Source organism: Coenobita brevimanus, chromosome 37, assembly GCF_032717465.1.
Source record: "Coenobita brevimanus isolate Jiangsu-jjx chromosome 37, ASM3271746v2, whole genome shotgun sequence".
Lineage (NCBI taxonomy): Eukaryota > Metazoa > Arthropoda > Malacostraca > Decapoda > Coenobitidae > Coenobita > Coenobita brevimanus.
Window position 1 is genome coordinate 9,050,678 of NC_136990.1, and position 27,987 is coordinate 9,078,664.

A 27,987-nucleotide genomic window follows, 5' to 3' on the forward strand; every position below is an offset into this window, starting at 1 on the left:
CAAATCCTCAAAGTGCTCCTTTCATCTCCTCAGTTTCTCTCTCTTCTCCACCAACAATCTATTATTCCTATCTTTCACTCCCCTACTATTTCCCCTTTCACACTGCCTTACTTTCTTTACCTCCTTCCAAAACAATTTCTTACTCTCCCTCCATTTCACACTCAGATTCCTCCCAAACTCCTCATCCACTTTCTTTTTACTCTCCTTCACCAGTCTCTTAACCTCCCTTCTCTTGCTCACATATACCTCTCTCTTCTCTCTCTCATCTTCTCCCCTTCCACTACTCGCTAACCATTCACTATATGCCTCCTTCTTTTGTTCCACAGCTCGTTTCACCTCATCATTCCACCATGCTGTCCCTTGCACACCTTTGCATCTCCTCCTCACTCCACAAACCGCCTCACACGCTGCGCCTATCTCTTCCGTGAATATCTTACATACGTCTTCCACCCCTTCCATCTGCTCTAGCTTATACGTTCCCAGTCTTTCTTCCACTATGCTCTTATACTCTGTCATTTTCTCACTATCTTGCAATTTCTCCACTCTTCTCACAGGAGTTGCTTCCTCCTGTCTTCCCCTTCGTCTCCTCAACCACTTTCTTTGCAGCTCTACCTTGGCCATCACTAAGTGATGGTCCGAGACTCCATTCCCCCACCCTCTCCACACTCTTGCATCCAACACTTGTCTTCTCATTCGCTCATCCACACACACGTAGTCTGTCATTGCCTTTCGTTCAACAAATTCACCATCCATCCTCCTCATTACTCTCCATGTATACCGGTGGATCATCTTATATCGAAAGTAGGTGTTGGCTATTGCCAACCCCTTACAAGCACAGATGTCCACCAAAGCACTTCCATTCCCATCTACGTCAGCTGGCACACCCCACTGACCAACCACTCCATCCACTCGTACATTCCCAACTTTGCCATTCATGTCTCCAATCAACAGCACTCTCTCGCATGGTGTTTGTACATGGAGAAAAACCAAGAAGGAGGTGCAGAAGTGTACATGAAGGTAGGAGGCTTGGAGTTAGGGGAGGGATATTGATATGTGGTGATACAGGTATAAAGGTTTGAAGGCATTTTAATCCTGTATACCTGGGATGCTTTCTGGAATTTGGCATGTGACTGTAGATGACCCTCCATCCAGTAGATGACCCTCCATCATCATTCAGTCTTTTATTGTCCTATCAAGAGCATAGGAGCTCAGGGCTTAGCTGTCCATTCCAGACATACATAAAGGTGAGTGAACACTCCAGCCACCATCTCCTGAGCAGCACTGTGTATGCAACAAACCCCATCTTCCCCACAGACTTAAACCCTTGTGGACCGTGTATCCTGTTGGATTGCCATAACTTCAGTTTAAATAGTAAATAGTTTCCATGTTTACGGAATGGTTTCCTGGGTTGCAAGAAAACAATTGGCTTGTCACTCAAATTTACTTGAAGGTAACATTACATGTATGAAGTAAGTGGTTGGTAGGTGCCTCCTCAAATACTCTCACATTATATAGTATGTATTTACAAATTTAGGTCTTGAGGTGCAATCATAATTTCCGGGGCTTGACTGATGTGTGAGTGACTGTATTGCCCATTCCCTTTGGCATGATGTTGACAGGTATCCTACTGTTGTGTTTACTCTTTCCTTATTTTTGAGGATCCTACCTCACCTGATGCATAGCTGGTTTGAAATGTTGTGATGATGATGATGATGATGATGTTGATGATGATGAGTGCGCTCTGTCACAGGCCATGTGCGGCGTCACACTGGTGAGCGACCATACTCGTGTTCTCGCTGCCCCAAAACCTTCACCACCACCAAGGCTCTCACACGACACACTGCCACACATGAGGGTGCCAGGACTCATAAGGTACAGTTAGGGATGACTTTCATCTGCTTGCCAGTATTCCTAAGCTGAAAGAGGCTTGGTATGTTTAACTGGCTATTTTTACAGTCACAGACAAAAATTTGTCAAATATTTTGCTTCTTTTGGTTCTTACTTCCCACTTGTGGTTAACATTTCCTGGCTGGGAGAAGTTTGGTATGTTTCTTTGACAGTGGATGATTGATATGATGCATCAGGGAAGAAAGTGAAGGATACGGCCTAAGTATGAAGCAGAAACAGTGGAATAGGTGAACATTGTTTCACATAATGTAGGTTTCCTTTCTCATACTTTGGCTTGCTTTGTTATTCCGTTCAGCCCAGGGGTGTCTTTTGTATATTATTCTTGCAATTTCCAAACAGTTCAGCCTCGGAGAGACAATCCAAAATAGTGAGGTCAGATATATATACTTCATTTACCTCTTCACTGAAAAAGGCCTCCCCATTCTGTAACATGAATGGAATAGTAAACCACATCACCAAATTCAAGGGATTAATTAGCCTTGCCCTTTGAACCCTTTTAATCCAGGTGGCATCTGTTTTGTTTTGATCTTGTTGCTGCCAGATAGTTTTGTTCAGCTTGAGACAGCATCTTGTATTAAAGGGATTCTTAAGACTGTTACTGGCCCCAAATTGCAAGAATAAAATGTAAAAATATCTCCTGTCTGAATGGGATAATTGGACTGTCTGATGTGGTGTGTGGGAGGAAGAGAAGACGGAGGGGGGTGCAAGGAACAGCGTGGTGGACTGAAGAGGTGAGACAGGCTATGGCACAAAAGAAGAAAGCATACAATGAATGGATGAGAAATAGGGGCGTGGAAGAAGTTGAGAGGCGGAAGAGAGAGAGTTATATGTAGAAAGAAAGAGAGAGGTGAAAAGATTAGTAAGAAAGAGTAAGATGAGAGTGGATGAGGAATTTGGAAGGAATTTGAGTGTAAAGTGGAGGGACTGTAAGAAAATGTTCTGGAAAGAGGTGAAGAGAGTAAGACAGGGCGGAAGTGAGGTTAGCAGGGGAGTGAAAGATAAAAATGGTAGATTACTAGTGGAGAAGGAAGAAAAAGTGAGCAGATGGAGAGAACACTTTAAGGAATTGTTGAACATAGAGCATGGAAGTAATGCGAGTATAAGTGGCTGGGGAATGGCTGGGAGAAGGAGGGAGGTGAGAAGACAGGAAGAAATCAATTGGATAGAAGTTGTGGAAGCAATGCAGAAAGTTAAACCGGGGAAAGCCCCAGGAATTAATGGAGTGTGTGGTGAAATGCTGAAGCATGGAGGAGAGATAGTAGTAGAATGGATGTGGAAGATGTGCAGATGGGCCTGGTAGAGTCCTGGAGGATTGGAAGTCAGGTATAATTATTCCCTTGTACAAAGGAAAAGGGGAAAAAGAAGTGTGTGGTAATCATAGGGGCATTTGTCTTCTTAGTATAATAGGAAAAGTGTATGGTAGGATACTTATTGACAGAGTTGAGAAAGAACAGAGGAATTAGTTGGAGAAGAACGGGGAGGCTTTAGGAAGGGAAGAGGTTGTGTAGATCAGATATTCATTCTTAGATCTTTAGTGGAAAAGTTTCTAGAAAAGGGAAAGAAGTTGTATGTGGCTTTCATGGATTTGGAGAAAGCATATGACAGGGTGGGTAGACAAGGATTGTGGAAAGTATTAAGAATATATGGAGTAGATGGGAAGTTGTTGAATACTGTGAAGAGTATGTATGATGGTGCTAAGGCTGCCGTGCGTGTGGATGGTGAACTAAGTGAATTTTTCTCTTTGAAGGTTCGGTTGAAACAGGGATGTGTCATGTCTCCATGGTTGTTCAGTCTGTACATGGATGGGGTAATAAAAGAGGTACAAGGTAGGGTAGTGGATTGGAGTGGCCCTGGTGAGAGAGGATAGTGTTTGGAAACTCCCTGTACTGTTGTTTTCAGATGATATTGTGTTGTTGAGTGAAGATGAAGGGGAGCTTCAAGGCTTGGTGGATGAGTTTGGGAGAGTGTGTAAGAAACGGAATCTAAAGGTGAATGTCGGGAAGAGTAAAGTGATGGTCTTTGAGAGAGGTGAAGTCAGCGAATGTACAGCGAGGTTGAATGGTGAGGAATTGGAAAATGTGAGTACGTTTAAGTGCTTGGGTAGTGTGATGAGTAAGGATGGAGGTTTAGAGGGTGAAGTGCTTGAAATACAGCAGGGAAGAAAGGTTGCTGGTTCTTTGAAAGCAGTAATAAGAAACAGGGAAGTGAGCATGGAAGTGAAAAAGTTACTTCATGACAGTATTGTGATACCAACTCTAACGTATGGAAGTGAAGCTTGGACGTTGTTGGAAGGACACAAGTCAAGAGTGAGAGCAGTGGAAATGAGTTATTTAAGAGGAGCCTGTGGAGTCACATGGAGAGACAGGCTGACAAATGAGGATATAAAGGAGCATTGTGGTGTGGATGTGGATGTGATAGGAAGCGTTATGAGGAACACACTGAGGTGGTTTGGCCATGTGGAAAGGATGGAGGGTGAAAAACTGACGAAGAGAGTGTATGTGAGTGAGGTGGAGGGGGGAAGAGGGAGGGGGAGGCCGAGGATGAGATGGAGGGATGGGGTGGAGAGGTATATAAGAGAGGGGGGTGTGAGTTGGGAGCAGGGCAGTGAAATGGTGGGGGACAGGGCGACGTGGAGGTGATTTGTTTGTGGCCACCCCAAACGGGATTGAGGCATCTGGCAATAGATAGATAGATAGATGATTCAAAGTAGGTGAAGTTTCTGCATATTTTTCCTTGGTTCTCTTTACAGGTTTGGTTTAATTGTATTATGTCATTTAGCAGCATTCTTTCACTGAACTAGGCATTGGTTCTCTTCTTCAGGTTTGAAGAAGGAAAAAACGTATTCAGTGTTAGGATCTGCTGCATCACCATCATGAAGCACAGTTATGTTTTTCTTTTTTCTTTTTTCATATAGTTGCCCATGTACTGAGTAAACTCTACACATTTGAGACCAATAAACAGTTTGCTTTCTTGTAATGTGGGTTTCCTTTGTGCAGTTCATTCACTTTGAAATGAGGTGGATGTCTGGTCAGTAAAATTAGGATAACATGAGAACCTACCTAATGCAAATTGTTGGCCCCAAGCAGCCCAGATCTTACATTTTCAGTCATTACATGACCTTGTTAGTTTAGCACATGGCATTTGATGTTATGAGATTATTGGCCAATTGGCAACATTTGACCACAGCGAGGTGCATGGGTCAGTTTTGGGCAGGGAGATGCTGATAATTGATCTTTCCACTTCAGCAACATTAGTAGAAATTTTGACCTTACGTTAACATAAATCTTGAAACTAGATTTTGAAAGGCTGATCAAGAAATAGCCATCTGTCTGTAACCACATACAGATATGTGGTGTCCCTTGAAGTATTATAATCCTTCTAGTCCCGGCTGACTGCTGCACGCAGCCGCTTGGTCGAGGCACCTTTCTTGGTGAGACAGTCAGCCAGTTGTGATGTATCCACCCAAGACATTTCATCAATCTCCCCTCACTCCAACATGTCTTGTAATACAGCAATATCAATGTGCAATCTTCTGTCTTCTACACTCCTACAGTAGTAAAGGGCGTCCACCAGACTCTTATTATCGACAAAACACTTGATCATGAAATCTCCACATCTAGAAACCTCACGCAATATGTCGGTGAGATATACAGCAGTTTCAGCACATTCAAGCAGCTCCACCGTTTCATCAGATAAAGTAGATTTGACGACCTGCCTGATCTTTCTAGTCTGCTAGAATGTGATACATCTCGCCTCACTAGCATCTTGTAGGAAGATCACAAAGCCTCCCTGAGACCCATTGCCTGCAAGTTTGGCAAAAGAGGCATCTGAAAAGCACTCTATATAACATTCATCGAGTGGCCTCATTCTTGGAATGTATAGCTTCATGTTGTCAGTCTTCACCCTTGTGACCACCTTGTTGAGCCTAAACAAATCTGCTACGGTAGCTCGGTTGCTAGTCGTACTCAACTCACACACAACAAAGGCAATATCTGGTCGAGTGTGTGTGGCAATCCAATTGAGTTGCCCTATTAATGCTGGGTACTCAGTTTTCTGAGACTAAGATAGCTCTCCTGATTTTATTGCAGCACAATGTCTGCTCAGCGTGACCGGTTTCAAAGACGAAGCGTACTGGAGCTGGTCAAGCGTTATGCTGCCATCGCTGTTGGAGACGTCATTTAGACCAACGTATCTGAAAGCTTTTGATTCTGAACTGCCGATGAGGAATATTTGGCTCAAACGGTTTATTACTTGCTGCTCGAACTAACGTGTACCAGCCCAAAGGAAATCATCGACATAAATGCATATAATGTCTTCAATCTTGCCATTATTGCTTGAAGAGAACAGCGCTGAATCCAGTGATGACACTTTAGCTCTGAGGCTCAACAACTGATCTTTAACGCGCAGGTACCAATGCCTAGCAGCATCACAAAGGCCGTAAACCGTTTTCCTTAGTCTCCACAGCTTACCGTTTGCATTTTCAGGCGGAGGACGTAAATGAACAACTCGCTTAATGTCGTTACCTTGCAGATAAGCAGCTTTCATGTCCATAGTGTGGCAATCCCATTGGTTGGTGGAGGCAAAAGAAAGTGCCAAACGCACAGCCTCTTTCTGAGCAGACTCCTGGTCATCCTCTTTTCGGGACTTTGGCGAAAGCTTTGCCATTGCATTTGACATCTCAAAGGCTTTCGATCGAGTCTGGCATGAATCTTTAATTTCCAAACTGCCCTCCTACGGTTTCTATCCTTCTATCTGTGCCTTCATCGCTAGCTTCCTTTCTGGTCGTTCTGTAGCCGCTGTTGTAGATGGCCATCGTTCTTCTCCTAGATCTATCAACAGTGGTGTTCCTCAGGGCTCTGTCATATCACCAGCTCTCTTCCTTTTATTCATCAATGATCTTCTAAGCTGTACATCTAACCCTATCCACTCATACGCTGATGACTCCACCCTTCACCTTTCCATTCGGTTCCCGCAATGCCCATCTCAACAGTTACTTCAACAAACAAGGGATGAGGCTATGGCACACCTAATGTCTGACTTGGCTTGTATCTCTGAGTGGGGTAAATATAATATGGTTGTTTTTAATGCATCTAAGACTCAGTTCCTACACCTATCAACCCGACAAAATCTTCCACATGTATACCCACTAATGTTTAATAATATTCAACTTAATCCTTCATCATCCTTGAACATGCTTGGGGTTTCATTTACTCGGGACTTATCTTGGAAAGATCATATTACATCTCTTGTAAAATTTGCTTCCGAGAGATTGGGTGTGCTAAGCCGACTCCGCTCTTTCTTTACCCCTGCACAATTGTTGACTCTATGCAGGGGTTTTATCCGCCCCTGTGTGGAGTACAACTCTCATGTGTGGGGAGGCTCCCCACATACAGCTCTTCTCAATAGGGTGGAGTCAAAGGCTTTTCGTCTCATTAACTCTCCTCCTCTTACTGACTCCCTTCAACCTCTGTCTCTTTGCCGCACTGTTGCATCTTTATCTCTTTTTCTATCACTTCCTTAATGGTCACTGCTCCTCTGAACTGTCTGCTTGCATTCCTCCACCTCTACGATGGGCGCGTAGCACCCGTCTGGCAGCAAACTCTCATCCCTTTTCTGTCCAACTCTCTAATGCAAGAGTTAACCGTTACTCCCAGTCTTTCATTTATGAACAGGTCAGCTCTGGAACTGTCTCCCTCTGTCTGTATTTCCTGCTGCCTATGATCTTCAGTCTTTCAAACGCAGTGTGTCTAGGCATCTCAAAATGATCGGATCTTGAATTTGGTCTCTATTGTATTTTGTTTTTCTCTTGGAGGGAACTGTTACTGCAGGCTCATGGCCTTTGGTTCCTTCTTTCTCGCATAAAAAAAGAAAAGAAATGTAGGAGAGTCTTTCCGGAGATCCACTATGTCTTCCTGAAATCCTCTGGCGATTAAACGGGCTTTAACAATCGGCTTCTCGTTTTTCATTTTTTCCGTCACAACCCATCGAACCGTTATGGCATCATGCCCAACATCATCTACTTCCTCATACACATCACTATTCTGCCAGTTTGTAATTTCTTTTTCCTTGGCGCGTAATACATCCTCAGAGTTGAAAAGAACAAGCATCTCTGCATCATCAGAACAAGCATCTCTGCATCATCATCAACTACTTCCCATGTGCTAAAATCATTTTGCAGATCCACCCAATCAATATTGCCATCAGAGTCCCTCTTCAAATTGTAGCAGTGTTTGTATTTTCCAGTGGCTTTACCCGCCCGACTCACAATCCTTCCAGTCACCAACTCTCCTATTTCTAAATGTCTGTCTATCTATCTATCTATTGCCAGATGCCTCAATCCCGTTCGGGGTGGCCACAAACAAATCGCCTCCACGTCGCTCTGTCCCCTGCCATTTCACTGCCCCGCTCCCAACTCACACCCACCTTTCTCATATACCTCTCCACCCCATCCCTCCATCTCATCCTTGGCCTCCCCCTCCCTCTTCCCCCCTCCACCTCACTCACATACACTCTCTTCGTCAGTCTCTCACCCTCCATCCTCTCTACATGGCCAAAATTTCTGAATGTATTCTCGTTATATGTTGACCAACAGAAACCTTGGGAGGCTCCTTAACTGGAAGAGAAACTGTGGGAGGCTGATCATCCAGAATTGCACCAGTTTCTGACTCATCATCCGGTGGATAGTCATTCAGTACTTGCGAAGAATCGTCGTTAGGCTTCTCGTGGACTACACTGTTCTTCTCAAAACTACTGACACCGTCTCCAACCGTAGTATTTCGTTCTGGAGCACATGCTAGATGACACACGTGCACTCGCATGTAGACACCGTTATGTCTCACCAGAATTTGTTTTCCATCTCTGCCTATTACAATTCCAGGATGATGCCATTCATGACTGTCATTTCTTTTGTAGAAGACCTCATCTCCATTTTGGATATCGTTTAAGTCACTCGAATGTATGTTGTGCCGCAGAGCCCTAGCCAAACATTCACCCAATTCAGTCTTAATAAACTCTTGTCATGTTGAATGAAGAGTGTTCAAATTATCCCTCACAATTTTTGATGGTGATGTAGGTTCCAAGGCTGGGGGATCATTTGCATACACATTAGGCAGGCCAGGGTTTTGACCAAAAACAAGTTGGTTAGGAGAAAAACTTGCATAGTTGGTGAGAGCATTTCTTGCCGATTCTGCCCAAGCCAAGGCCACATTCAAGTCACACTGGCTATCAGCCATTATCTTCCTAACAATGTCACCTATGACTGCATTTTGATGCTCACATACTCCGGTGCTCCATGGACTCTCTGCAGACATCGTCATGATCTTGATATTAAAGGCCTCTCCCAATGCTCACATTTCAGCATTGTTGAATTCACACCCATTATCAGTAAGAATTTTTCCAGGTGCGCCAAATAGAACAATCCAGCTCCAAAATACTCCTTTGATAGTGGTGGTCCCACATGTCCGCAATTACCATCGCGGTGCGGTACTTGGTCGCCAAATCAACAAGGACTAAGAAATAATGCCTTCCCCAAGCTTTCAGTTCCATAGCTATGGCTTCGTTAAACTTAGATTCCATGGGCAAACTGACTACGGGTCGAGGCTTAGCTCTCTTGTACCTACAACAGACTGTACATGCATCAGATACATCCTTGTTAGCTTGCTCCAGTTCTGTACTTTTAATTCCAGCATCTGTAATATGTCTGATTAGTTTAGCTGACGTTGGGTGTCCAAATTGCCTGTGAAGCTTCGAATCCGTTTTGGACCTGAAGGAGATGGCAAGAGACAAATATTGGTGGAGAGAGTTCATCGAGGCCCAATGCATCCCATGGAGTGCCACAGGAAATGATTGATTGATTGATTGATTGATATACATATATATATATATATATATATATATACTGTATATATAAGTAGAACCTCTCTCATTCGGTCTATATGGGGGGAAGGGTTGTCCGAATTAGCAGATTGTCTGGACCATCAGGGTAATCTCCAGTTCATACCAAAAACTATCTACATATGATATGTTTGTTAATTATTAACATATGTGGCATATGTCAACCCTATGTAACTGCAAAAGATGAAGGGATGCTAAAATAACCAAACTAATCATGTACCATAGTTTTGTATTGCATAATTTACAGGTAAGGCCATGACAAGAATCTAGCCTACATTTTAAATTGTAGTAAGTGACTAAGGCCCGTGTAGGCAAAAAAATTAATTAATTAATTAACTGTAATATTTGGAATAAAAATAAAACATAATGTAGGCAAAAAATACATTGTTATCTTTGGCATATTGATAACGCCCATATGGGCACGAAGCTAATGTTTGATGTACAAGTAAAGCACATTTAAGTACAAAAAATAACCTACAGTATTCACTAAACACTGCAGAATATTCTGACCCATTTTTGTGTAAGCAAACTCCTCCTTTTAACACCTTTATTCATTACAGAAGCTACACTTGCATTAAGGGGCATGGTAAGGAGGATTAACTTTTGAAATACAGCGTAAAAATATAAATGGTTGGTGAACTAGTTGATGGAACGAATGCTAGCGTGTGTTTAAACAGGCGCCCATGTTGTGGCCTAGCGTGATCCAAGACTAAACGAATGATGATCGCTTTCCGCGCCGATACTGAAAATGACTTTAGAATTACTTTCAACATATTTTTGGAGCTTATTATTTTTAAATTTTGTCCGAATTAACAGAAATCCAGATCAAAGGGGTCCGGACCAAAGAGGTTCTACTGTATATATATATATATATATATATATATATATATATATATATATATATATATATACAGTGAAATTTCACATTTCAATGGACATATGTTCCCTAAAATCACCGTGAAATTCAAATAATCAAAATTTAAACTGAACTTCTTATGGGAAAAATTAGTTTGGGTTCGGGGCCTCCGAACCTAACCATGTAAAATCATGATTTTTTGCCCATACCCCCTTTAAACTTTATGAACTATAATTGTGGTTAAGTAACTGTAGTTCTGCAATGTATTGCCATACTGTCAGCGAGTGTATACTTGGTGTATTTCTGCCCTTTCCTGTATTGCAATTTCTCCTTTGGCTGCGAAGATTTAGAGGTGCCAGGCTGCTCTTGTCCATTACCACTGCTACTCAAAGAACCACTCTTGCTTGCCATCTTGAAACAGGTAAGTTGCGATGAAAATACAAAGAAAATACATACAACTAAATTGCAGTGAAATGTATGTCTACATATGGAAGGTACAGGCTGAAAGTACAGCACTTGGCTGTAGAGGGCTGGCTCCTGGCAGGACAGTCGCAAGATGGCCGCTGACAACCTTCCACATAGCTTGTTGTTGTTGGTGCCTACTCCCATCTGGGAGCTCTTGTCCTTAAACAACATGACTATTTTTTTTCTCAGTCTTTATTCTTCATTTCTATGTTGCGCCTCATATTCATAATTACCGTACTTCTCTTCGTTTCAGTATTCTGCCTACTGTATTTGCTAACACTTGTAATTCATTTTGTTTTAGCGTTTCTACTATTGATTCTCTCCCTTTAATTTCTCTTGTTATATCTTCGAGTTATTAAAGTTAATAATAAGTATATTTATAAAAATGACGGGGAATCGTCCAGGGTGCGAATTATCCTGATGGGAAATCGTCCATGTTTTGACGGGGAATTATCTGATGGGCGAATTGATTTGACGGTGAATTGTCTCGGAACCATATCATCATATGCTTCATATACTGTATGAATAAATGATGTTGATTTTCATTCTCTTCTTGACACATGTCATATACTATACAGTAATCCCTCCAATATCCGACGTAATAGAGCCATAGGCATGTCCGGATAGTGATCCTGTCCTGATATTGGGCCCCAGCCTGCTGGACTTGTACTTATGGACCCTAACTCAGAAAAACACCTATACAACTCCCTCTGGACATGCATTGCACCTATTTAAGACCCAAATCACACCAATAAGGGACATAAAATACTGAAATAAATGCAAAAGAACCATAAAATGAGGTTTTAGAGGTGAGTTTATACAATATTTAAAAATTCTGGGTACTTACAAGTCCCTGGCTCCTGGACTGGTTTGAACTGCCAGTTTGGAGTCCACAGTTAATCCTCTTCACTCTAAATTCTAATTTCTTAACACTGCACAACACTTTAAATTCCTGTGTGTTCTAGTGGCGAGGTATTGCAGTTTATTCACTGTTTATTCACAAAAAACAAGCACCTGTGGCTTGCACTGCTATGAGCATCTGCTCTTGATCGGAGTTTGGCTGTGACTGTTGATGATGGTGGGGTAACAGAGTTGCCAGATCGCAACAGCCACATTACCAATCTCCTCAACTTTCATTACCAAATTTAACTTTTCATTACCAAATTTGTAAAGCTAGCATTTATTCTTCACTAATTATATATACAAGTGGAAATACATGTAATCACTTTCCTTATAATTAACACCATGTTGATTATTTTCATGCTATGTAGGGTAGCAGATTAATGAGAGAGAGCAAACAATCCACCATCTCCATCCTGTGTATCCTCATACATGTGAAAAATCCGTTTGGTAATGCATTATTCTGATTCATTACCAAATGAATTTTTCATTACCAAATTGGCCCACACTTGGTAATGAAAAATACCAAATGGCAACCCTGACAGGGGAGGGGGGAGGGGGAGGAAGGAAGGGGTGAAGGGACCATGGTGTAACAGCTGTTCGGCGCCACGCGGCAATTTCAAATTACAGGAGGGAAAAAAGTTAGATTTTTTTTCGAATTTTTTGCGGTTTTTGGCCCATTTTGGGAATATTGGATCCCAGGACGATTATGTCCGGTTAGTGGGGATGTTCGGATATTGGGCGTTCGGATATTAGAGGGATTACTGTATTAGGTTAAGCTCATACTTTTTCTTATAATTTTCCTTCACATGTAGCATTTTGGTTCACATCAAAAATATTATCTTTGCTTGTTTTGGTTAGAGTCTAGCCCTGACAGCACATGTCACATTTGATATTAGGTTAGGTTCATACTTTTTCTTATAATATTCCTTCACTTCTAGCATTTTGGTTTGCATAAAAAATATTGTTACATCCCAGTCCCCACACTGCCATAGGCTCCAACAGCAATAGTACAGTACAGGAAGGACATTGCCCAGCGAGTTGTTCTTCCCATGGTCAGCCTTAAGGTGTACAGTACACAAGATCAACTGAGGCGAAAATAAACTCTGGCTTCTTAAAGTTCACTGTCTTTATTTTCCAAGTAATTCCACTTAATGCTTTGCAACTTCACTGTTCTCACAAGCACTGGAGCTATACACACTTTACCGATTGCAGTTACACTTAATGTTTAACAACACTTCACAGTTAGTACACTTAATGCTTGCTAACACTTCACTTATTACACAAGTATTGATAATAATCTTCATTGACAGTAATTACACTTAATACACTTCACTGTCTTCTCAAGTTCCAATGATATACAAACTTCAGTAACCTGTCACTGTTAGCCACTGTTTTCACAAGTACCGAAAGTATACAGTCTTCACTGACACTACACTCAAACCAAAACCAACTGCATTTCACTCAAACTGACCTGAAACCCGACTAAACTTGCATTACTCTCGAAACGTCTACATTTTACGAGTATACTCTCGATGGGCAACAGTTGCCAACTCAGACACATCAAAACATGAAGAGTTGTCTCATTACATTACACTGTAAATCATTTACCATAAGAACTTAAACTACATAATTTAACAAGCAGTCATTTAAATAAAACATTATTGAGAAAAAGCACATTAAATTAATGCATAACTTATGAAATAACTACACTTACAAAGAGCCGCCTAACTGGCAACTCTGACTCGTACCAATACGGGAACGAAACACCGAGAAGGTACGAGACTACCTAACTGGCAAATCTCCCTTCATAACAATATTATCTTTCCTTGTTTTGGTTGGAGTCTGGCCCTGAGAGCATCGAAATATGCAACTTTGCATCGAGAAGTGAGGTAGGCAGACCACTCCAAAAGACATCGAAATTTGATTCATTGAATTCTAAACTGTTGAAATTTGAGATTCCACCGTATGTATATGTATATATACATGTATATATACATATACAGTGGGTTCTCGAATTTTGATGGGCATGGGTACCTAAAAATCACCACGAAATTCAAATAATCGAAATTTAAACTGAACTTCTTATGGGAAAAATTAGTTTGGGTCCGGGGTCTCTGAACCTAACTATGTAAAATCATGATTTTTTGCCCATACCCCCTGTAAACTTTATGAACAATAATTGTGGTTAACTGTAGTTCTGCATTGTATACCATACTGTCAGCGAGTGTATACTTGGTGTATTTCTGCCCTTTCCTGTATTGCCATTTCTCCTTTGGCTGTGAAGATTTAGAGGTGCCAGGCTGCTCTTGTCCAATACCACTGCCACCCAAAGAACCACTCTTGCTTGCCATCTTGAAACAGGTAAGTTGTGACGAAAATACGAAGAAAATACAATTAAATTGCAGTGAAATGCATGTCCACGTGTGGAAGGTACAGGCTGAAATTGCGACACTTTGCTGTAGAGGGCTGGCTCCTGGCAGGACAGTCGCCAAGATGGCCGCCGACAACTGAACATCACCTTGCAAATGGGTTGTTGTTGGTGGTGCCTACTTCCATCTGGGAGCTCTTGTCCGTAAACAACATGAATTTTTTTTTTTTTTTCTCAGTCTCTGTTGTTCATTTCTATGTTGCTCCTTATGTTCATGATTACAGTACAGTAGTGCACCAACTTTCGCTACAGCAGGATTCGCGGAATCCACTTTCGCGGCATGCACCAAATATTCCCTAACTTCCACTTTCGCTTGAAAAAAATCGATTTTCGCGCACAAATTTTGGGTTTGGGACAATATTTTGAACTTTGAATTTCCTGCACCGCCCGCCCGCAACCCACCGCCATCTTGAATGACGTCATGTCAACACTCTGTCCACCCATTCCCGCCATTGTGTACGAGCGTGCTAGCTCCATTGTGTTGGATTCTCACGGTTCAATGGCCTCTACTATACCTGGTAGTGTGGGGAAAGGGCCTGGTGGTGTGGGGGGAGAGCCTGGTGGTGTGGGGGGAGTGCCGGGAGGCAGTGGTGGTGATAAAAAGTGGCCGGGACATTCAAAGTCGGGAGGAAAGGCCAAGGCCATAGAGGAGCTTAACCTGGATGAAGATTTCAATGGATTTGTTCAAGAGAACCTAGCACAAAGGGAAATTCAGCACAGAGTGGAAGTGTTGCATCAAGTTGCATCTGAGGAGGCAGAGAGAGAGTGGTAGCGAGGCAGCAAGAGGTGGCGCCAATACGTCTGGCGTGGCTAAATAAGCCCGCCACGCGCCTCGGATACTTACCCCCAACATCCATTAAACACCACAACCTGGTCTCTGTGGTATGTTTCTCCTCATATAATGTGTACTGTACAGTTTTTATTGTTTGTATCTCACAATGCAATGTACAATAGTGATTTGATGTACTGTATTGCAAGTGAAAATGAAAATCTGATGTTACTTTAGGATAACCGGGAACCAATTAGCCTTTTTGCCATAAAGACAATGCCCCAACTTTCGCTAATTCCACTTTCGTGCATTATTTTTGGACCCAATTAGGCGCGAAAATTGGTGCCCCACTGTACTGTAATTCTCTTTGTTTCAGTATTCTGCCTACTGTATTTGCTACCACGTGTAACCCATTTTATTTTAGTATTTCTATTATTGATTCTTTTCCTTTAATTTCTCTTGTTATATCTTTGAGTTATTAAAGTAATAAGTATAGGATGTGAATTGTCCTGACGGGAAATCGTCCATGTTTTGACGGGGAATTATCTAACAGCAAATTGACTTGATGGTGAATCGTCTCGGAACCTTATCATCGTGTGCTCCACATATGAATAAATGATATTGATTTTCATTCCCTTCTTGTCACATGTCATATGATATTAGGTTAGGGTCATACTTTTTCTTATAATTTTCCTTTGCATCTAGCATTTTGGTTCACATCAAAAATATTATTTTTGCTTGTTTTGGTTGGAGTCTGGCCCTGAGAGCACATGTCACACGATATTAGGTTAGGCTCGTACGTTTTCTTATAATTTTCTTCACTTTGAGCATTTTGGTTCGCATCAAAAATATTATCTTTGCTTGTTTTGGTTGGAGTCTGGCCTTGAGAGCATTGAAGTACGTGACTTTGCATCGAAAAGTGAGGTAGGCAGACCACTCCAAAATGCATTGAAATTTGATTCATCAAAATCTAAACTGTCGAAATTCGAGAATCCACTGTATATATATATATATATATATATATATATATATATATATATATATATACACAGGTATATATATATATACCGGGTATATATCAGCCTGTGTGGTACAGTGGTAGAGTGTGTGTGTGTTTTGTATACAGGTGAACCAGGGTTCGTGCCCTGTCAGGGTAATAAACTTTGAGAGTGTTCACCCGGCCACTTACTGCATTGGTGGACACAAGGGGTGCTGTGGTTGAACCAGTGTCGCTTACCATGAGGTATGCTTGAACCCAGTCGGCTTGCGTGGGTCGATTACACTTGGTTCACAGACTACACACATATCCAAGGGCACTCCAACACTTCAGTTACACTTACAAGCACTTCTCACCCTACATACAATCTCTGCCTGACAGCCTAAGCCACTTGGTAGAGATACATTGGCTGTATCGTCCCGACTTCGGTCGGGATAGGCTGGTCCTGCAGTGGATACTCAAACGGCTCATGATGTATAGATAGATAGATATAGATATATATTACACTAAAACCTCACTATATTGGACTGTAGCACCAGTCGAGCAGGGCAGTACTCCCGAGGTGGATGGAAAGCTGATGACAGGGAGTGCTGGAGCTCCCGTTTCATCAGCCCTCAGGACTAGTTCCTGACCATCCCCCTTTGCTGAACTTTTTCAGTGTCTCAGTTACACAGAGAGTAGGCCAGCATGCTCTCCAGTACAAATTTCTCTAACTATCTTCACCAAACTACATGCACAGTACACACTACACTTCCTTTTCAAAAATCAACAAAAATGGCGTCTATCAATCAAGCCTCGGAGTCCCCAGGGGGGGGGACCATAAATGCCCCCGCCATCTGCCCCTCTCCCGGTGACGACTCGAGGTGCCTGGAACCACTGTCTGACTCTCTTCTTCTTCATTTCTGCAACATTCGCGGCCTTTCATCTAACTTTCGCTCTGTTGAGCACCACCTCTCCTCCTCTAAACCTCACCTTCTTTTTCTGACGGAGACTCAGCTGTCTGAGGCAACCGACAGCAAACCCTTTTCTGTATCCTCCTACTTTCTCTATACTCATTTCAAAGCCAAAGGTGGCTGTTGTGTATACATACGCAACGACTTATCTTGCTCTCGTGTTCCTGAACTTGATTCTTCTGAATTCTCCACACTCTGGCTTCGGCTTTCCTGTCATTCTCTGACTAAATATATCTGTGCTGTTTACTTATCCCCTAATTCTACTGACTATCAAAATTCTTTGACTATCTTACTTCTATGATGGAACACATTCTGTCCATTTCTCCTTTCTCTGAAATCTCCATTCTTGGAGATTTCAATGTTCACCACCACCTTTGGCTCTCCTCTCCTTTCACGGATCTACCTGGTGAACAAGCCTACATCTTTTCTATCCTTAATGACCTAGAGCAGCTTGTACAGCACCCTACCCGAATCCCTGACCGTCTTGGAGAGAGCTCCAACATACTTGACCTCTTCCTCACAACTAATCCTTCTGCTTACTCTGTTAATCTTTTCTCTCCGTTGGGCTCCTCCGATCACAACCTTATTACCTTAACCTGTCCTATCACTCCAGTACGGCCTGTGGACCCTCCAGGGAAACGTCGTCTGTGGCATTTTGGAGCCGCGAACTGGGAGGCCCTCAGGCAGTACTTCTTTGATTTTCCCTGGAATGATTATTGCTTCCATGGCCGGGAGCCATCTGAGTGTGCCTCGCGCATTACGGAGGTTATTCTCTCGGGCATGGAAGCATACATTCCTTTCTCATATCCTTTGACTAACGCAAGAAAGCCTTGGTTTAATCACGCTTGTTCTAATGCTGTCCGCAACAAGGAGAGGGCCTACAAAAGGTACCGCAGCCAACCCACCCCTGAATCACATCATCTTTACGTTTCTGCCCGGAATCGTGCTAAGTCTGTTCTTCGCTCTACTAAAAATAATTTCATCCATACTAAATGCTCTCAACTCTCCAACTCGAATTCTTCCCGCTCCTTCTGGCACCTTGCCAAAAATCTTTCTAACAACTTTACCTCATCATCCTTCCCTCCTCTTTTCTACTCTGATGGTTCTGTAGCTATTTCTTCTACTGATAAAGCAGATCTCTTCGCACAGACTTTCTCCTCCAATTCCACCTTAGACGATTCCGGTGCTGTTCCTCCATCACTTCTCCCCTCTGACTTCCTCATGGCTGACATTAAAATTTCTTCAGTTGATGTATTTTCTGCCATCACTGGCCTCAGTACTAACAAGGCATATGGGCCTGATGGGGTCCCTCCTGTTGTTCTCAAGAACTGTGCTTCTGTGCTTACACCCTGCCTAGGCAAACTCTTTCGCCTTTGTCTGTCAACTTGTACCTTTCCTTCTTGCTGGAAGTTTGCTCTCATTCAGCCAGTCCCAAAGAAGGGTGACCACTCCCAACCCTCCAACTATCGTCCAATTGCTTTAACGTCCTGTATTTCAAAAGTTTTCGAGTCAATTCTTAATAGAAAAATTTTAAGGCATCTTTCTTATCACAACCTTCTTTCCGATCGTCAGTATGGGTTCCGTCAGGGACGCTCCACTGGCGATCTTCTCACCTACCTTTCAGACTCCTGGTCATCCTCCTTTCGGGACTTTGGCGAAAGCTTTGCCATTGCACTTGACATCTCAAAGGCTTTCGATCGAGTCTGGCATAAATCTTTAATTTCCAAACTGCCCTCCTACGGTTTCTATCCTTCTATCTGTGCCTTCATCGCTAGCTTCCTTTCTGGTCGTTCTATAGCCGCTGTTGTAGACGGCCATCGTTCTTCTCCTAGATCTATCAACAGTGGTGTTCCTCAGGGCTCTGTCCTATCACCAACTCTCTTCCTTTTATTCATCAATGATCTTCTAAGCTGTACATCTAACCCTATCCACTCATACGCTGATGACTCCACCCTTCACCTTTCCATTCGGTTCCCGCAACGCCCATCTCAACAGTTACTTCAAGAAACAAGGGATGAGGCTATGGCACACCTAATGTCTGACTTGGCTCGTATCGCTGACTGGGGTAAAAATAATATGGTTGTCTTTAATGCATCTAGGACTCAGTTCTTACACCTATCAACCCGACAAAATCTTCCACAGGTATACCCATTAATGTCTAATAATATTCAGCTTAATCCTGCATCATCCTTGAACATGCTTGGGGTTTCATTTACTCAGGACTTATCTTGGAAAGATCATATTACATCTCTTGTAAAATCTGTTTCCAAGAGATTGGGTGTGCTAAGCCGACTCCGCTCTTTCTTTACCCCTGCACAATTGTTGACTCTATACAGAGGTTTTATCCGTCCCTGTGTGGAGTACAACTCTCGTGTGGGGAGGCTCCCCACATACAGCTCTTCTCAATAGGGTGGAGTCAAAGGCTTTTCGTCTCATTAACTCTCCTTCTCTTACTGACTCCCTTCAACCTCTGTCTCTTCGCCGCACTGTTGCATCTTTATCTCTTTTCTGTCGCTACTTTAATGGTCACTGCTCCTCTGAACTGTCTGCTTGCATTCCTCCACCTCTACGACGGGCGCGTAGCACCCGTCTGGCAGCAAACTCTCATCCCTTTTCTGTCCAACTCTCTAATGCAAGAGTTAACCGTTACTCCCAGTCTTTCATTTATGCAACAGGTCAGCTCTGGAACTGTCTCCCTCTGTCTGTATTTCCTGCTGCCTATGATCTCCAGTCTTTCAAACGCAGTGTGTCCAGGCATCTCAAAATGATCGGATCTTGAATTTGGCTCTCTAATGTATTTTGTTTTTCTCTTGGAAGGAACTGTTACTGCGGGCCATGGCCTTTGGTTCCTTCTTTCTCGCATAAAAAAAAAAAAAAAAAAAAAACAGGGACCCCAAGGCATTCCGAAAATGCGTAATTCCAATAAAAGCGACATCCAAACTTCCTCCTGCTAACCCAGACTTTTTCTGATATATCAGACATTAGTCCTGATCGCACCAAAGGTTTTTAAACTGTTTTCACTACCATTGCAGTACTGTACTGTATTATACATTCACTACCATAATCAAATGGTGTAATGTATATAATAATACTGTCCTGTACACTGATAAACATGTCTTTTATTTACCTAATTGGGGTGAACACAGCTGAAGTGGTCAGGCAGTTCCGACTGCTTCTGGCTTTATCGGACTTTTTCATTCCAATAAAAGCAAATTCCGGTCTATTGAAATCCTTTATATTCAGGTTTTACTGTATATACTTGACCCTCGATTTGCCAGACTAAAAGGGGGGTAGACCAGTCTGGGAATGACAGTAGTCCGGCTCCACATACCATTCCCCGGACTATTACCATACTTTGTCCGAATTCTCCAATACTCTCTGGCAATTACTCCGATAATCTAGAGCATTCTGGAGTGTAAGCTACCTATACCAACATAACTAAAATACTATTTATCTATCTGTTGCCAAACACCTCAGTCCCGTTCAGGGTGGCCACAAACAAATCGCCTCCACGTCGCTCTGTCTCCCGCCATTTCACTGCACCGCTCCCAACTCACACCCCCCTCTCTCATATAGCTCTCCACCCCATCCCTCCATCTCATCCTCGGCCTCCCCCTCCCTCTTCCCCCCTCCACCTCACTCACATACACTCTCTTCGTCAGTCTTTCACCCTCCATCCTCTCCACATGGCCAAACCACCTCAGTGTATTCCTCCTAACACTTCCTATCACATCCACATCCACATCCCAACGCTCCTTTATATCTTCATTTGTCAGCCTGTCTCTCCGTGTGACTCCACAGGCTCCTCTTAAATAACTCATTTCCACTGCTCTCACTCTTGACCTGTGACCTTCCAGCAATGTCCAAGCTTCACTACCATACGTTAGAGTTGGTATCACAATACTGTCATGTAGAGCTTTTTCACTTCCATGTTCACTTCCCTGCTTCTTATCACTGCTTTCAAGGAACCAGCAACCTTTCTTCCCTGCTGTACCCTTTCAAGCACTTCACCCTCCAAACCTCCATCCTTACTCATCACACTACCCAAGTACTTAAACGTACTCACATTTTCCAATTCCTCACCATTCAACCTCGCTGTACATTCGCTGACTTCACCTCTCTCAAAGACCGTCACTTTACTCTTCCCTACATTCACCTTTAGATTCTGTTTCCTACAGACTCTCCCAAACTCATCCACCAAACCTTGCAGCTCCCCTTCATCTTCACTCAACAACACAGTATCATCTGCAAACAACAGTGCAGGGAGTTTCTAAACACTACCCTCTCTCACCAGGGCCACTCCAACATCCACTGCCCTACCTTGTACCTCTTTTATTACCCCATCCATGTACAGATTGAACAACCATGGAGACATGACACATCCCTGTTTCAACCCAACCTTCAAAGAGAAAAATTCACTCAGTTCACCATCCACACTCACTGCAGCCTTAGCACCATCATACATACTCTTCACAGCATTCAACAACTTCCCATATACTCCATATATTCTTAATGCTTTCCACAATCCTTGTCTATCCATCCTGTCATATGCTTTCTCCAAATCCATGAAAGCCGCATACAACTTTTTTCCCTTCTCTAGAAACTTTTCCACTAAAGATCGAAGAATGAATATCTGATCTACACAACCTCTTCCCTTCCTAAAGCCTCCTTGTTCTTCTCCAACTAATTCCCCTGTTCTTTCCCTAACTGTGTCAATAAGTATCCTACCATACACTTTTTGTATTACACTAAGAAGACCAATGCCCCTATGATTACCACACACTTCTTTTTCCCCTTTTCCTTTGTACAAGGGAATAATTATACCTGACTTCCTATCTTCCAGGACTCTACCTTCCTCCCAGGCCAATCTGCACATTTTCCACATCCATTCTACTACTATCTCTCCCCCATGCTTCAGCATTTCACCACACACTCCATCAATTCCTGAGGCTTTCCCCAATTTGACTTTCTTCATTGCTCCACAACTTCTATCCTACTGATTTCTTCCTGTCTTCTCACCTCCCTCCTTCTCCCAGCCATTCCCCAGCCACTTATACTTGCATTCCTTCCATCCTCTACGTTCAACAATTCCTTAAAGTGTTCTCTCCATCTGCTCACCTTTTCTCCCTTCTCCACTAGTAATCTACCATTTTTATCTTTCACTCCCCTCCTAACTTCACTTCCACCTTGTCTTACTCTCTTCACCTCTTTCCAAAAACATTTTCTTACAGTCCCTCCACTTTACACTCAAGTTCCTTCCAAATTCCTCATCCACTCTCTTCTTACTCTCTCTTACTAATCTTTTCACCTCTCTTCCTTTCTACATATAACTCTCTCTTCCACCTCTCAACTTCTTCCACGCCCCTATTTCTCATCCATGCATTGTATGCTTTCTTCTTTTGTGCTACAGCCTGTCTCACCTCGTCATTCAACCATGCTGTTCCTTGCAGCCCCCTCCATCTTCTCTTCACCCCACACACCACATCACATGCTGCACATATTTCTTCGTTGAATATCCTGCACACACCTTCCACGTCCCCCATCTGCTCCAATTCATATTTACCCAATTGTTCCGCTACTTCTCTCTTATATTCTGCGATTTTCTCATCCTCTTGTAATCTTTCCACCCTCCTAGCAACTACACCTTCTTCCTGTCCTTCCCTTCTTCTATTTCTCCATCTTTCTTGGATCTTGATACTGGCCACCACTAAGTAGTGGTCAGATAGTCCACTCCCCCAACCTCTATAAGCTCTTGCATCCATTACACATCTTCGCATCCTTCCATCCACACACACGTAATCAATCATTGCCTTCCTTTCATTCAGTTCACTACCCACTCTTCTCATCACTCGCCATGTATACCTGTGGATCATTTTGTGCCTGAAGAGGGTATTGGCTATCACCAACCCCATCCTGGCACAAGTGTCCAGTAATGCACTGCCATTCTCATCTGTCTGAGCAGGCACACCCCACTCACCAACTATTCCATCCACCTTCACATTCTCTACTTTACCATTCATATCAACGATCAAAACACTCTTTCAATCCTTCCAAACTTTTCCATGTACACTTCTACATTTTTCCAGAACTCTTCTCTCACTCTGCTTGCACGATCTTGCGTTGGCACATACACGCACCCAATCGCCCACATTTGTATTCCAACTTTCAGTCTTACCCACACAATCCTTGACCCAACTGATCCATACTCTCTTATGTTCTTCTTCCATCATTTACTCACAGCAATACACACTCCTTCTTTTGCCCTCTCATTCTCACCTACTCCTGCACATATACCCCATCCATACTCCCATTCTCTCACACTCTCACCTCTCCATTTAGTTTCAGTTACTCCACATACATCCACTTTCGCACCCTTAAGCACCTGGACAATCTCTTTCTCTTTTGCCTCATCATTCACACCTCGTACATTCCATGTTGCGATCCGTATGTGTATGAGCCACTGTGGCAATAAAAATTAAATTTTTTTCAGTGATAAGTGCCGATTCGGTATTTAGACGCACTGAGTAGGGTGAGCTAAGTAAGTAGGAATGGATCCCATTGACTTCATTTGTAAGAAAATATATATTTTTTTTTATTACCTATGAAGTTTATTGTGTCCAAGCTTCCCTAAAACTGTACTATGTTATGGAATAAACTATTTATAGTGGCATTTGAGAAAGGCAAGAGACAAATGGGATATTGCCACAAGTTAGGAGCTGGTGACGTGAAGCAGGTTGGTGGCCAAGATGCATTTCATGTGTGAAAATAATTTCTTGTGTGTGTTACAAATGGCCTTTATCGAGTCAAAATCTTGCAAAAATTATACTGTGTTGTGCAGGAGACTGCTTATAGTTTTATATGAGAGAATGATGGCCAGACTTTTGTTGAGAATCCCGGACTTGTACGGGCATTTGTCTGGCATTTGATAACATTGTCCGGCCTCAGCCCGTGTCCGGGAAATCCGAAATCCGGGAAAAAGGGGTCTGGCAAATCGAGGGTCGAGTGTATATATATATATATATATATAGATAGATAGATAGATAGATATATGTATATGTATATATATATATATATATATATATATATATATATATATATATATATAGATAGATATATATATATATCTATCTATCTATCTATCTATATACCTAGGCTGCTTCCCCCAAGGAAAGGGAGGTAGCCGAGACAGGATGACTCACTCTCCATTTACTCATCCATTCAAACACATTCATTCGCATCTTAGCCCCAAAGGGGAGAACGGACAGATCCTCACCGCACCACACCGCACAAGGGTCAACTGGGCAATGCAATTAGTGACATCCGCAGCAGGGCCCGACAGCAGAACTGGTTTACCCCTGCCACATCATAACAGACCCATCCCCTTACCCGCACCTGACATGACTAGCTGATCAGACCAAATGCGGGAGAATATCCCCTTAGGGCTGCGTCATCACTTATTCATTCACAATTTCTCTCCATTTATTTCTGTCACGCACAGCCACTCTTCCTTGCTCAACAGACATCCCTCTCGCATATATATATATATATATATATATATATATATATATACAGTATATATATATATATATACAGTATATGTGTTATGATGTAGCAGGGGTAAACCAGTTCTGCTGTCGGGCCCTGCTGTGGATGTCACTGATTGCATTGCGCAGTTGACCCTTGTGCGGTGTGATGCGGTGAGGATCTGTCCGTTCTCCCCTTTGGGGCTAAGATGCGAATAAATGTGTTTGAATGGATGAGTAAATGGAGAGTGAGTCGTCCTGTCTCGGCTACCTCCCTTTCCTTGGGGGAAGCAGCCTAGGTATATAGATAGATAGATAGATATATATATATATATATATATATATATATATATTTATTTTTATATATATATAATATATATATACATATACATAGATATATACAGTAATCTCTCCACTATCCGACGTAATAGAGGCATAGGCATGTCCGGATAGTGGGCAGCAACCTCCTGGACTTGTACTTATGGACCCTAACTCAGAAAAACACCTATACAACTCCCTCTGGACATGCATAGCACCTATTTAAGACCCAAATCACACCAATAAGGCACATAAAAGATTGAAATAAATGCAAAAGAAGCATAAAATTAGGTTTTTGAGGTAGGTTCATACAATATTAAACATTCTTGATTCTTACAAGTCCCTGGCTCCTGGACTGGTAGTTATGGACCCTTACCTAGCCTAACTCAGAAAAACACCTCCCTACTGTACATGCATAGCACCTAATACACAACATATTCACACCAATAAGGGACATAAAAGAGTGAAATGAGGTGTTTGAGGTAAGTATAGTATGGAAAATACAGTAGAGTACAGTATGAAACATTCTGCCTACTTACAAGAAGTCCATGGCCATCTTGATGAATAACCACCTCCTCTCAGACTCTGACAGTAAGAAGGATTTCCTGAAGCATTTGCAGTACACTGTTCATGAAGTCTTGCACTGAACTTAGTCATTCGCACTCAGAAGTCCATTCTCTTCACAGTGTGCACTCTTGTCTAACTTATGCTCCATTGTAACTTAATAAGTGCTGCACTCCCACTCATAAAACCAATTTCAAAACAAATCACAAGTGTACAGTATTTACGTTAAATTTAGTCCAAAAATTTTCTTTTCACTCAAATTTCTACTTTCTATACCATACTGTATGCACTGTTTTTCTTTCACCGCACAACACTAAATTCCCGTGTGGTCTAGTGGAGAAGTTCTTGCTGTTTAATCACTGTCAGAGTCTGAGAGTATCGCTGGCAGGTGACCTAGGGGTGCGTCGCTGGGTCGTGGTGATGGCGTACCCACTGCAGACGACTCTGAAGATAGACGCAAACTCACGTTGAGCGGTGACTCCACCGTGGCTGATGTGCTGGGCTGTGGCTCGGAGCATGAGGGCCTGTCTTGGGGAGGCAACGGAGTGGAGCCAGGGCTGGGCACAGCAGGGGTCACGGGCCTGAAAAAGCTGTCAATCATTGATTGACGCAAGGAACGACGATTCTGACGATTTATGACGTGCTGCCTGAAAGCACGCACTTCCTCCACAAGTCCCAAGGGCCCCATCTCCCAGACGCACTCCGGGTGTTCCAGGTAGTCCAGAATGAACTCTAGGTGTTCCCGGAGTGTGCTCAGCTTGGGGCTGGCTGGAGTTGCGTCATGCTGAGAGGAGTCCGCATCATCGTCGCCGTCCTCGTCGGAATCTTCAAGCTGGGTACTGACACCTGCAATTGAAGATGCGATCTTGATATCAGACAATGTCTGATACCCAGGATCGCCCTCGTCGTTATCCAACCACTCACGCATTTCGTCGTCCACATCAACATCATCGCCGTGCGGACGTAGACATGCATGGAGGTCATCCACGTCGAAACCTAGGAAATCGTACTCTGCATCCGTTCCGAGAAGCAGACGAGACCAACCATTTTCTAGAGTCTTGATAGAGATTTCCTTCCATGCACTGGCCTGGTTGTAAATGGCAGACGATGTTGTATTGGCTAAGGTTTTCCAAAATCCGCTGGCCTCACGTGTCCTGTCCCTCCCTGTGCTCGTCCTCGTCCTTGAGAACAATCATCACCTCGTCCAGGAACTTCCGTCGGTATAGGCACTTCGTTGCCACGATCACTCCTTGGTCCATTGGTTGGATGAGAGCAGTAGTATTAGGTGGCAGAAACATGCACCTAATGTGGTCATTCTCAGCCACCAAGTTCTTGTCGCACGGATGGGCAGGTGCATTGTCGAGGAGAAGGAGAGCCTTTACCTGGTCGCGTGGGATTCTCAGTTTCTGCGTCTGGTAATGTATGACCTCCTTGACGAAATGGCGGTGGAACCAGTCTTTGAAGATCTGGGCTGTGAACCATGCCTTCAAAGGATGGTACCAGATGACAGGAAGGACATCCATCACCCCACGAAGACACCGAGGCTGCTTTGCACGGCCAACAATAACGGGCTTGAGCCGGTGCATGCCTTTAGCACTGGCACAACACAAAGCAGATAGCCGTTGCTTGGAGAACTTGCGGCCAGGTACATGCTTCTCCGTCTCCTCGACTAGAGTGTTCGTTGGCAAAGAGCGATAGAATAAACCAGTTTCGTCAGCGTTGTAGACTTGACCAAGAGTGAGGCCCTCCCTGTCGATCAAGCCCTTCACCTTGTGCCGAAACTCCTCTACTCCATCCTCGTTAGCTTCCAAAGCTTCGCCATGAGACTTACGGTTGGTAAGGCCATGCCGTAACTTAAACGCGGAGCCAACCCTCGGTTGCCTTGAAGTCTAGGGCATCGTGAAGCCTTGCGAACTTCTCAGCAGCAGCCTTCAGCTCCGTACCACATACCATCACACCAGCAGCACGTTGCTGTTGATTCCAAATCAACGTGGAGCGGTCAACTTCAGCAAACTTTTTTTTTTTTTTTTTTTTTTTTTTCCCCCCCCCCCCCCGACTCCGGGCAAAGGCTTCAGGGCCTATATCTCGGGGGCAGTAGCCTATCCCAAGGCCCAGTAGTCCTCCTACACCTCCACATGTCACCACTTCGGCGCTAATATCCACCGTCCATATTGAATACATGCTAGGGCAGTCTCATACAGGACTTGGGAGTAAATATCATCCTCCCCACGTTGTGTTTGCTTTTTGACGAGAAGTCAGCCGTGTACTGCATGAGTTTGTCTCGGGATCTCTTAATATCAAACAAAGTAGATTGGGCCAGGTTAAACTCACGGAGGATGCGTGAAGAAGACCATCCTGCATCTGCTTTCTCCAGTATCTTTTGCTTCTTCTCCAGAGTCAACACCACTCT

At 43.2% G+C, this 27,987-nt stretch overlaps 1 protein-coding gene across 1 annotated transcript in view; it reads left to right on the forward strand.

Moving 5' to 3' along the window:
* The window catches only part of LOC145396350 (uncharacterized), a 172,468-nt gene that overhangs the window by 54,658 nt on the left and 89,823 nt on the right, over nt 1-27,987 (forward strand). The window contains exon 6 of the mRNA XM_080269742.1: nt 1,751-1,872. Coding sequence (XP_080125868.1) covers nt 1,751-1,872 — 122 coding nt within the window. The remainder of the gene's footprint in view (nt 1-1,750; nt 1,873-27,987) is intronic.